This window comes from Notothenia coriiceps, unplaced genomic scaffold, assembly GCF_000735185.1.
Source record: "Notothenia coriiceps isolate Sejong01 unplaced genomic scaffold, NC01 NC01_scaffold00011645, whole genome shotgun sequence".
Lineage (NCBI taxonomy): Eukaryota > Metazoa > Chordata > Actinopteri > Perciformes > Nototheniidae > Notothenia > Notothenia coriiceps.
Window position 1 is genome coordinate 467,813 of NW_011344346.1, and position 12,919 is coordinate 480,731.

At 41.4% G+C, this 12,919-nt stretch overlaps 1 protein-coding gene across 1 annotated transcript in view; it reads left to right on the forward strand.

Annotated features, from left to right (window-relative positions):
• LOC104946953 (probable phospholipid-transporting ATPase IH) overlaps nt 1-12,662 on the forward strand; it is a 35,125-nt gene extending 22,463 nt beyond the window's left edge. The window contains exons 5-15 of the mRNA XM_010772874.1: nt 218-415; nt 1,051-1,153; nt 2,073-2,218; nt 2,613-2,672; nt 3,311-3,438; nt 3,539-3,674; nt 4,510-4,533; nt 5,795-5,860; nt 6,106-6,209; nt 6,307-6,472; nt 9,714-12,662. Of these exons, the coding sequence (XP_010771176.1) occupies nt 218-415; nt 1,051-1,153; nt 2,073-2,218; nt 2,613-2,672; nt 3,311-3,438; nt 3,539-3,674; nt 4,510-4,533; nt 5,795-5,860; nt 6,106-6,209; nt 6,307-6,472; nt 9,714-9,986 (1,404 nt within the window). The 3' untranslated portion in view covers nt 9,987-12,662. The remainder of the gene's footprint in view (nt 1-217; nt 416-1,050; nt 1,154-2,072; nt 2,219-2,612; nt 2,673-3,310; nt 3,439-3,538; nt 3,675-4,509; nt 4,534-5,794; nt 5,861-6,105; nt 6,210-6,306; nt 6,473-9,713) is intronic.
• Nucleotides 12,663-12,919: the final 257 nt, after the last annotated feature.

The window sequence follows — 12,919 nt, forward strand, 5'->3', positions numbered from 1 at the left end:
AAACTCCACCGGCGGTCATACGATGGCTTAAGATGCCCTCACGAATGGCCCGATGTTGTTATGATCAGAGCCGAATTTGAACATTTCCTTAATCGTGTGTCCATCGGGTGTCAATTTCGGGACAGTGTGACGAGGGGTCTTAACACCTGGACAAAGTGGGAGAATATCTGCAGATGGATCTATGATGTGTTGTGTGAAAAAGCTCCCTGTTGATCAGCCTGTGATATTCTCTCCCAGGTTGTCAATGGACTGCCTGAACTTCGGTCTGATCATCGACGGGGCCACGCTGTCTGCAATCCTGAAGGCGAACCAGGAGGGCGTCGGCTGTGGAAACTACAGAGAGATCTTTCTGGAGATCTCTCGCAACTGTAGCGCCGTGCTCTGCTGCCGCATGGCGCCGCTGCAGAAAGCCCAGGTGAGAGCGCTGCACTTCAGGATAGTGGGGGTCTAATGGATAGTGAGGTGGGCTGAAGATCAGAAGGTTGTGAGTTCAAATCCCGCCAGGAACACCACCACTAGTGTGCCCTTGAGTAAGGCACTTAGCCCTTAGTTACTCCAGGGAGAATGTCCCTGTAAGTCGCTTTGGATAAAAGCGTCAGCTAAATGAAATGTAATGTAAAGTATACATTTCAGTCAGACAACTCACGTGTTTCTTTAACATGTTTATTAGAAGCAGCATATAGTTAAGTTTGGCGGCTAGGCTCGGGCATCATCACTCCATAGATATACATAGCACGATGAGTGATGATCGAATAACTAACCCCCAAGCCTACAGGTGGAAGCTCGGGTGGTAGTGGGGCAGGCAAGCAGCAGCGACGTAGAGGTAATGGCAGCAATAGCAGCAGCAAGCAATGCATAGAGAGATATCTGGCAGGTTAAATAGAGCGGCATATTAAGGAGACTCTGTTTGGTTGGTTGCAGAGTGGCAAGGGGCGTTATGTATGAATGCAGCATAAGTGCTCGAGTTGACTGCCTGAACTAGCTTGCAGGCTTCGCCCCATATATCACCTAAATGAAAAACAGTGGTAATGACTGAAGTCTTCTCCGCAGATTGTGAAGCTGATTAAAGCTTCCAAGGAGCATCCCATAACCCTCGCTGTTGGAGATGGTGCCAACGATGTCAGCATGATCCTGGAAGCACATGTGGGCATCGGTGAGCTCATTTTAACACTGTTCTAAGGAGTGCTGCTTCTATTAGAGAGCAAGACTGATATTGATATCTGAGAGTAAAGCACATTTAATAAAGATGTATGGATCTATTTATGTTTTTTTGACACACACACACAAACATTATGCATCTTTTCTCATTAAAGTGGACCTATCATGCTATATTTGAATAATATAGTGTAGGACCATACCTATATAAGGCATATTTATACTTTTTATTTTTCAAAATACCAAACAGATTTAGCCATTCCTAATTTCGCTCAATGTAACACTGTCTTTGCATGGGCTGATTCTGTGAGAACAGCACCATCTACAGGCCTGTCATATGTACTACAGCGTCTCCAGCGCTTTCCAATGGCAATGTCCGTGGCTGTCTCCTCCTGATTGGTGGAGTTGGCCCAATAGCCGTAGCGCCACTTCTGTGACGTCATAGAAGTGTTCAAATCTGGATCAGTCTGTATCAGATCCGTTGCGGCTTTTTAAGAGATTTGGGTACGGAGGAAAATAGAGAGGGTTGTGTTTTCTGACACTTGGTGAGTTCCCTGGGACACATATTCATGAATAAAAGAGGTACAAAAGTGCATTTTGCATGATAGACACCTTTAAATATTTGTTTTTACTAATTTAATTGGAACAGTAAAACTTTAATGATTATAATTAGTAAAACATACTTAACATAATTCAGTTAATAAAACATGTATACAATAGATATATGGTTGGATGTTCTGCTTGTGTAATGAAAACAATCAAATATTTGTTCATTTTGGCCTATATTTAGTTGGGTTTTGGGCGGTTAGTTGGCATCTCTTCTCTATTTTTAGAAAACCACCTTCTCATGCCTAAGTTAGATTCCTGCTCATCTTCTATGTTGTTTTTTATGTAACCACCCTCCTTCTTTCCTCAAGGCATCATGGGTAAAGAAGGCCGACAGGCGGCGAGGAACAGTGACTACGCCATCCCGAAGTTCAAACACCTGAAGAAGATGCTGCTTGTTCACGGCCACTACTACTACATCCGGATTGCAGAGCTCGTTCAGTACTTCTTCTACAAGGTACGCGCTCCACACCGGCTCTCACACTTTAATCACTTTATCGTAATTCCCAGTGAGACACTGAGTTACAAAGAGCCAGATTTTGCAGCTACTCTGACAGATTACTGGATTCATGAATCCCCGGTGTGACGTTCTCTCCTGGATCCACGGCTGTGATGATCGTGTGGGCGGCGGTTTCACAGCGAGCAGCGCCCTGCCAACTGATTCATTTTTTCTTTGGCAGGCCGGCTCTCTGCAGCCCACTCAGTCAGCTTATAGCACACAATCTCTGCAGAAACAGAAATGTGTAGATACTAGCATTTTTAGATTCTTTAAATCTCCTCACGTGTACTTGTCACAAGCTTATCACTCTCTCTGTGTGTTGTTGTTTTTCCCTCTTCTTAAATCTTTCCAGAATGTATGCTTCATCTTCCCTCAGTTCCTTTACCAGTTCTTCTGCGGGTTCTCCCAGCAGGTAAGTACTTTAGTTAGGGCTACACTCAGTGTCATGATTTAAACTAGTTTCACACAGAAATGAATGCTTTTTAAATGTGAACTTTTAAAGCTGCAATAATTAGTGTCGCTTGTTGAAAAACCTACAGAGAATTATCACCCTACTCTGCAGTTCCCTGACAGCTTTACTGAATATTTTCCCCTTCTTTCTTTTGATTTTACGGCCCACAAACTCCATTCTCATCAGCTCAGTTCAATTTATTCACCAAACCGACATAATCGAGACATGTGTGCCCTAATAAGCTTTCTAAAATGTGAGCATTTGGGCCCAGAAATCAAAAAGTTAGAATTTAAAAAGTTATGTTTAATAAGACATTGCGTAGATTTGAGTGCATTTACAGTATCATACAGTAACACTTACAACCTACAGTACAAAGCCCCTATGACCAACCAGAGACCACAAGTAAATGGTCCCAAAACATTTATAAAAGGTATCAGGAATCAATGTAGAATGGCATTGATAAGAGGATCTGATAGATCGATTTAAATCTCAACAATTAAAAAAAGCGTATTCTGAAACCCTCCTTTAGTTCCAGATGTCTGATACCGCCTGTATTCCTGTATTTACTTTAATGACTATATGGTCTTCCTCCTCCGCAGCCTCTGTACGACACGGCGTATTTGACGTTGTACAACATCAGCTTCACCTCGCTCCCCATCCTCCTCTACAGCCTGGTGGAGCAACACGTCACCATGGATACGCTAAAGAGGGACCCCTCCTTGTACAGGTCGGCATAAAACAACCCACTATGTATTCTTTTTCTGTAACTTTTCTGAGGTTTTTTGCATTTGCTCATCCGTTCTTTTTCCTGCCTGTGTTTTCTTTAGGGACATAGCGAAGAACTCGCTCCTCCGATGGCCCGTCTTCCTCTACTGGACGTGCCTGGGTCTGTTTGACGCTGTTATCTTCTTCTTTGGTGCCTACTTCCTGTTTGACAACACCACCTTTACCAGCAACGGCCAGGTGAGCCTCTCTCTCCATGTCAACAGAGGCCGTGAGATACATCTTGTAATGGAAACGAGTAGAAAACACAGTCATGAGTTATGTTGGCACTTTGTGGGGTGTTCCAGGGAAATTAAAAGAGAATAATGGACACAAAGTCAGTGCTTCATCCATCTCCATTGGATTGTCATGACAGAGGAGTTAAGTGTTGCAAGATGACTCATGTTTTTTGTTTATTGTGGATAGGGCTGCTCAATTAATCGTATTTTAATCGCAATTACGATGTTGGCTTTCAACGATTATGAAAACAACATAATCAAAATAAAACGATTTATTATTTTTTTTATTATTATTATTATTTTTTTTTTTAATTACGGTATTATTATTATTATTTTTTTAACACTTTTTTTTGGTCTTTCAATTGAATTATACTTAAAATTCAGGATAATCAACTTTTAAAAACATACTGCACATTTTTTTTTCAATAAATTGATGTTTTCAAAGTAAATGGATAATCGTTTTTGATAATCGTGATATCAATTATTGACCCAAATAATCGAGATTATGATTTTTGCCATAATCGAGCAGCCCTAATTGTGGATCTGTAACAGTAAGGTTTCTGTCCCAGGCCCATCTGTAGGTCAGCAACATTGGATCTCCATTCATATCGACTACGCAATAGCATCTGTCTCTATATTGTTAATTTGTATCATGTCAACTGTTTTTCGATTGCCTTTGGTCCTGTTTTTTAAGTTGATTCTCTTTTCTTCCCCCCCTCCTTCTCTCTGCTTCCTCTCTCTTTATTTTGCTTCTTCTCTTTACTCTTCTTCTTCTACCTGTTCTTCTTCCTCCTCAGCTTATGACCACCAACACACAGATGGTAAGCCTGTCTCCCTCCCTGTCAGCTCTCTCTGTCTTTCACGCGTTTTGAGTTCCTGTCGTACTGTTTAAGCTTTCAGTTGGACCGTTTCATCCAATTTCATCCCTTCTCACTTCGCGTCATCCACGCACTTTCATTTGAATGTGTAGTTTTCTAGTGCTCCATTATTCCCCTAATCTCTGTAAAGCCACAGTACCTGATCTTAACAACCTCCACTGACATAGTAGAAGCCTTAGATGCTCCCCCACGTTTTCCTTGTGTTTCCTTATGATAGCAAATAGAGTAATGCTAGTATGTGTTTGTTGTTCTCTGTTTGTTTGTATGTCCATGTATTTGTGATTTGGGGTTTATTTAAATCACTGCTCAATCATCCGGGGCTTGGCTGCACTTTTCATTCGGTACTATTTGTGTCTACGGCTGACAAACAAACCTTAATAAAGCAGCTTTAAAAATGGAAATTCTTAGAAATGGATTAATGAATGAAGGAGTTTTCTAGCGAATATAGGTACCAACAAACAGCTTTGGTTATTACATAAATTCCCAGCTTTCTCCGTCTTGATCTCTCTCTCCCGCCTTTCATTTCCTCCCTCTCAACGCTCATCCCATCTGCTCGCTCCGGATGTCTGCTTAAACCTTTTCTAGGATTTAGGCAGGTAGATTTAGATGCAAAGACGTGAAGTGAAAATACTCTCAGTATTTTTGGCACAGAAGCTTAAAGGTGGGGTAGGTAATTTTGGAGAAACCAGTTTGAGTGCGCTAGAATTTGAAAATACACAGCCGGAAAAAATCTACCACTTCCTTGCAGAGCCCCTCCTCCAACACACATGAACGCGCACATGACCAATGAGGGCACGAGATAAGTTTGTGCACAGATGGAAGGCTGACAGGCAGGTAGGCCATCCAGTTACTTTAGCCGGGCCGGCTCAGATGATTGGTCGTGCTTTTTATAGCGCCACGGCTTCAACAGATGACATTTTTTAATGGATTTTTTTGTCAAAGCACTTCAGATATTCATTGCTATCGGGATGTTAAGAGCATTCCATAGAATATAAAAAAAAGTGTATCTCGAGCCAGTTTCTCAAACTTACCTACCACACCTTTAAAAGAGTACCCTTTCTAAAACATCACCTCTCACTGGTTTGTGCTCATATATGCACTGTAAATTAAAAATATAGGAGCTTCACTAATCCATGGATGCAGGCTGATTGGGATGTGGTATTGATGTGGCCGCTAACCAGCTTCTTCCTCTTTTCCCTCGCAGATGTTTGGGAACTGGACCTTCGGGACTCTGGTCTTTACTGTGCTGGTGTTCACCGTAACGCTCAAGGTGGGTTTCTAGGAAATACATGTTTATGGAAAGAGAAACTCCATTCAATTGCATAATCCCTCACCATTACAGTACATACAGTATGTGTGTCATCGTATGCGAGAAAAAGCTTGCGGCACACATGTTAACTAGCATGTTACGTCAATGATGGACTGCAGTTTGCACGGCAGTAAATCCCGTAGGCAGAGTTATTGACTCCATTGACGTGTGGAGTGTTTATTATGTGTGTATTCTGTTTGTTTCAGCTTGCTTTGGACACACACCACTGGACCTGGATCAATCACTTTGTCGTCTGGGGGTCGCTACTTTTCTACGTTATTTTCTCTCTTCTGTGGGGAGGAATCATTTGGTATAACATTCTTCATTTTTTTTCCCAAGCATACATCATCTTAATTGTAATTAGGACATTTCTGAAACCTTTTTGTGTCCTTCCGGTTGCTGCGCAGGCCCTTCCTGAACTACCAGAGGATGTACTACGTGTTCATGCAGATGCTGTCCAGCGGCCCGGCCTGGCTCAGCATCATCCTGCTCATCACGGTCAGCCTGCTGCCAGATGTCATAAAGAAAGTCCTCTGCAGGGCCTTGTGTCCCACAGCCATCGAACGCGCACAGGTAAGATCTTTGCACCAACACCACAGTGAAAGGGAAGCTTTCAATTGTTCCCATGTTAGGCTTCCCTTTAGAGGCTTTTCTGCTTTGCTAAAATCATTAACCAATTAATACATTTTTAGGAAAGTGTGCCTTTTAGCGTAATTACAGTGTACAAAATGACCTGATATAGTAGGTAGAATAATCTCCTATGCTAGCTGATGCATAATATTTGAACTTTAGGAGACCGTATGAGTAAGCTGCAAATCTTTCACACTCAATTAACCATCCAGAAAGACCATTAGGATCCCTAATAGCTTCGAGCAACAGCGTGATTTAGAATGACTTCCTGTTCCCCATGGCTTAGCCTCACCTTCCTGTGAAGAAAGCTTCATGGAGAAATGAATGAAAGGTCTGACAGATTTCTCCCTGCTGTGCTTTTTCTCTTTTCTCCCCTTCTCACTGCAACCTGATGGACCACAAATCACACCATCCTGCATCCTCCCCTCTCCCTCTCCCTTTCACTCACCTGCCTCACCTTGCTTCTTTTTCCTCCCCCTTCATTACGTTTCCTCTCTTGTTTCCCCCACTGCTCCTGTGTGCCTGTGCCTCTGCACTCACCCTGCAGTCCTCTCGCCCGTGCCTTACTGTGGAGCCGTCCACCATCTTCATGCTTTCTCAGTCCTCCAGCAGAATGAGTTTCTGATTGGCCCAGAGAGACGAGAGAGGAGCAGGAAGAGGAGGTGACTCTCTTTTAAGCCCTCTGTATGCATGCTGGCATGTCCCAGTTTAAACCACGTATCACTGTCTCAACACCTGCTTAATATGACACTAACTCCTAGCGCTGATCAAATACAGAGGGTTTGGTTTGTAAGGTTAGAATGTCTCCTGACCTTTATGAAGTTACATTTTCCATTATTATAAAGTTAGCTTTTTGTGTTATATTTTGTGTTTAAGATATTTAGATTTCCTGCCATGTTATTGTGTCTTTCTTATTGGTACCTTATTGTGTTTTTGTGTTATTATTTTGACATTAAGATTATTAAGATTTCTTAGTCAGTAACAGAGTGAGTTAGACTTACTGTTGGATCTGCTGACATCATTTCACAGGTTTTCATTTTAAGTGTTGTTGTTGATCAATGTCGATTGACATTTAGTGTGGATACACTGACACATCTCTAATGTAAATGTAGCTTCAGTTTATCGGTTTAAGCTAACCAACCGCAACATATCGATAATATGATACTAAAAGCAACATCAATATTTTTCTCTAGCTGTGTGGATGAGATAACCAAAAAACACTGTCCTTTAAATTAATATTTAAGCAACCTAACCCTCTTATTTTCATACAGTTTAAGTACATGAAAACTAATGAGGATTTAGTCTTTTTTGAGGAATCAGATTATATTGAACATTTCAGTCAATCTATCCAATCAAAAGTACCTGGTTTCTTTCTCCTGAGCACTTGTTACTTTGAACTCAAACTTGAGTCTTTCTGACTTTGCTCATTGTGTGCTGCTGCTTTAGTCCTGGTATGAATGATTTCCAGTCTATGATATTGTATTGCTGGTCAACAAAAGAATGATTGTGGTCACTTTAATAGTTTTATGTACCTTTTAAGTCTGTTTTCTTCAAGAGTATGTTTCAATATAGTAGTTTGATATTGTGGCTGTCTCGTCTTAGTCATGGAAAATGTTGTGGAGCACCGTTAGTCATGAAATTAACGCTGCTTTAACGTCACCCACAGAAGGTTAGGACAGCAGGGGCCCTGGAGGTCTGTGCTGGTGGAGGGGGGAGTGATGAGAGGAGCCCACTGCGCCCTGATAGGACCAGTGAGGGAGACAGTGGAGTTAAAGCTGCTAGGACCTATGACTCCATGATGTCACGCAGCCACAGCACCCCTCTCAGCAAACCCTACAGTACACCCCTTTAGGTGGGCTAGGGTCACCATGGTAACAGCACACAGAGGGAGCCGGGTGTTAATGCTGCTCCCGTGATGCTTCCTGCTGCTCTGCTCTGCATGGGGCCTGCTGTACGACTGTGGCTGTTGGGGGGGGGGCTTCCTGCATAACTGCATCAACATGAGAATTATTTTCTCTCCGTCAAACCTACTTTCAGGAATCGCAATCTCCAATTCTCTCTGCAGCGCTGGATGCAAAGTGTGCTGTGCTGCTCACTGCATGTGGGATGGGAATTAACTTGATCTGGGTAGCAGCCAAATGACAATTTGATCCTGGCTTGATCCTTTATTAGTCCCAGGCTACTTAAAGACCCATTGCCACCTGTCATGTGTGGACCGCAACAAGTGTGAGACTGGTGTGACTGCTCTTTGGTCCTGGACTGTAGCTTCAGTGATGAGAAAGTAAGCTAAAGCTCATACTGAAGGTTCAGAGGAGGTTTAGTTGTGATGTTCCAGGTGACTGTCAGGTTTTAGAGGTTCAAACTGATGTGATTAGTATTTAGGTAGTTACTGAGGTGATGTTTAAGTCATTACTATTAACCTAATTAAGGTTGCCCAAGCAGCTTGTATCTGACAAGTATTTTTCTTGTGTCAGGAAAACTGATGACATCTCGTGTCGAAAGATGGAATAGCAAGTTTGAATTTTGTTGATTTCATATGCATGTTTAATCTAACAAAACTGCCAATCATAATGAACATTTTCAGAGGGTTTCTCATCATGGATCAGTAAATTATGTCCGGTTTTTACACTTAATACGTTTCTTTTTTTTACTGTTTGTTCAGTAAATGTGTTTCAAGAGTCCATAACAGGGAGTCATTAATACTTTTTAACTAAGCATCTGGATATTAAGCTGCAACAATTAGTCTACTTATTGATTAATTGAGCACACAAAAATAATTGCCTACTATTTTGATAATGGATAGTTTATTTAAATAATTATGTTTGAGAAAAAAGGCAGTTTTCAGCCTCTAACTTAAGAAGATTTCCTGGGTTTTTTCAGTCTTAAACTACATATCATTTGGAGTAACAAAACAAGTTATTAAAAGATACCTTGACATCTGTCTACAGTTAAAACAATAATTAAAGTAATGAAGTTGTATCTGGATGAATAAAACAAACCTTTTTAACATTTCTAAATGTAAGCCTGCTGTTAGATAGAAGGCATTGAGCCGTCTCACATCTGTTGTTACTCATATTTTCTCTGATATAATCTGCATGAAGCAATTCTTTCTTTTGATTTCCTTTTCCAATTATTCATGTGTTTTGAATGACCTTGTACTAACTTGTCCTCTATCTCTCTGCAGGATCATGAGAAGCTGTCGGTGGCTGTCGTGGCCGAGTCGACTCCACTGTCCTCTCGTCGGTCCTGCAAAGGCGCGAGCACAGACTCATCCCGCCTCCACCTGGCCGCTGCAGAGGTGCTGTCGCTGCGCAGGTCTGATTCCCTTCCCCAGAAACTACTGGTGCACTTGACAGAGGGTGGAGGGGCAGACCTGCGCCCTCTCAGCCCCTACATGCTCCGTCTATCAGGGGCGGGATTCGCCTACTACGCTCCAGGGCCGGAGACCTCCGTGTGAACCAGGCTCTGTAACTGTGTGCGTGTGGATCTGATGGGATGAAACGTAGCAGGATGTGCGACCAAGGTCTGTGTCTCAAGGAGCGAGGATTTATCGAGCAAAACATAAACATGTTCACACACACGTCAACCTCCATGCTGAGTTCACCATGTGCATTTTCTGGGCTACACCTGAGTGAACAACCCTTTATATATTACAGCCCTGACGCCTCATCTTCATACTTTGTTAACTATTTTTTTATTCAGTGTCATCCCCAAGTCGTATCAAAGTTCCTACTCAAAATCTTACTTGAAAAAGTCTAAGAACAAAAGGGGAACTTGTGCAGAGGTGCATTGTTTCATGCACTAAGGAACTGTTTTAACATGTTAACAGGCCTTTTTATATTCCTCGTTCTTATTTTCAGTTCTTGCCTGTTCCTCCACTTTTGTGTCCTTTTTGCTTCTTTGTGAATGTTTGTTTAAAAAACATATGTACAGTAGTCTGGCCAAGTTAGGGGCAGCCGTCAAGCTCAGCCCTTTAGGTGTGCGTGAGTGTGCATGTGCGCGAGTGTATGCATGATATTTGCCTGTTACCGTATGTTTGTACGTGACACACCTTTGCCTTACAGGTAGCCACACAGCAGCAGGCTAGGAGCCAAAGGAGAAAGGTTTTTAAAAAAACACACACACACACACATCAGCTAAAGGGAGAGAAACTGGGGAAATCTGAAGAGGGATGTGCAGTATTCTCGCCGTCCTGCCTTAATTCATACATTTTTTGTGGACTATATTTCTAGTTTGTTTTGTGAGTGGACAGGGGATTTAGAGGGCATACTTGTCTGGTACAGTGTGTCCGTTATTGTTTTTCTTTTTCTCTCACAATTGTGTCCACTTTCTTACCTACCAGTGTAGCATGTCGGGTCTCCCTGCTGCATGCTGACCTGCTCTTCTTCTTCTTCTCTGTTTTTCCTTTATCTTCCTTCGTCCCAAACAACATTCTTCATAAACCACATCTCAACATTCTTTTCTTTCTCCCAAGAAAGAGCACACTGTACCCACTCCTGCCCTCATGTGGCCGTTAAGGGTAACAACAGCAGCCCAATACTTTATTTATGGATGTCTATTCCTCTATGTTGCATTGTGCTTGTGTGTTTGCTGCCATGCTATTTGTTAAGAAAAATGTACTGTAAGAATGCTAATGTCATGCTGTCACCTTATAAGGCTTTTATCTCTGTGTTGCATTATCCATGAGTTTTTTGTCTGTATTCTAAAATTATTGATGGCGGTTACTGTTGATGTATGGATGTAACTTAAAAAACAACTTTTGATATATTATTATAGTGAGATTGGGTGTTATATTAGACTGTTGTGAGTAGGAGGGAGACTTGAATCGGCGATGTCACAATCAAATCACTAGAATGTCGAACTGATTTATCCATCATGTCCTCCAGCTGACGATTGTAGCTCATAATGGATGAACCCCTTTTCTGCATTTCTAACATCCTCTAAAGTCCTCTTTGTCCAAAGCATATCTGTCGTGTTGCACAGCAAGTGACAGACTCGGGAAGTCTTGAATGTCAGATTACGAAGCATTTTTGTATGTTTATACAGTTTATTTTCATACACATCACCATCTGCCAACATGTATAGATTTAAAAAACAATTGTTCAGTATTTTTTTACTGGGGCACAGATAATATATCAGTTTGATTGGAGGTCTGGATCTGTCTCAGTTTTCATTTAAAGCCCACAAGCCTCTACAAGTGTTTGAACTTGGAGGGGCTCAACGTCCTGACCTCAGTAGATTATTAGAAGGGCCTTGGTGCTTGTTATGCAGTGTCCCACCTCACTGTGCTGTTGCCATACTGTTTCAGACGTTTTCTACATGTCACACATACCAATCGTACCACTATAGCTACAGTATAAGGTCTATATTACTTTATTTTATTTAATGGGGAATTCTTTGGAGTCATTCTTTAAACACAGTTTATCTGAGTCCTCCACAGCTCAGTTTTTCTCTTCTACTTGTCATTTTTGTTTTGTCCATTGTGAATATTTATTTTGTTACTTTTGTATCCCAGAGAGAAGACTATATTTGAACTCTGTTAGAATGTGTGTTCAAGTTTGTAACCAAAATTAGAGCATACGTTATATGATTCAGTAGAGATTTACTTATAGGTCTACACACTGCACTTTCTACAACAGATCAGTTTCTCCCTAAAAAGAAAAGGTCTATTATCTGTGGACTGGGGTTTATAAGTGTTCACTCTTCCTCACAAGTTATTTTTCTAAGAAGAATGTAGTGGGTGAGAAAAAAAAGTGACCAAATAACTTGACTAGGAACGGACTGTCTGTAGCCTCTGTCTCAAATGGGTTTTATCGCACCAGCCTTTTACTGCTGATCAGAATGTCAAACTGCTTTTTCTAAGTCCATCAGCAGGACAGCAGGTGCTCATCTCGTCACTCCTGAGCTTGGAAAATGTCTGAAATGTCGACTTGTGTGCTCTGAGCAGCACGCCTCATAGCATACCTTCAGTACAGCACTGTTTGTATTACTAAACAGGTTTTGAGAATTAACTTTTTTTTTTGGATAAAGATTTTAAAAGTTCACCTGTTCACTTTTTGCCAGCCTGTCTGTAGCAAACGAAGGCAAAGCACTGTATTGTCATTATGCTTGTAATAAAGAAAGATTGAAAACACTTCTCCTCCTTGTTAATGTTCTATATAGGCCTAATTATTGTTAAATTCTGTATTCTTTCAGACACAACAGATGGGATGAGATAGGATTTTATCATGGATCACAACAAATATCTCACAATAAGTTGGTCATTGGGAATTTCCTGTAATTGGATAATATCTTCACATAAGTGATTTGTTAGAAAGAACAGACTCACACAGTTATGCATTTTTATTTATTTATGTATGCACAAGGGACCTTATGATTTATCATTACCAT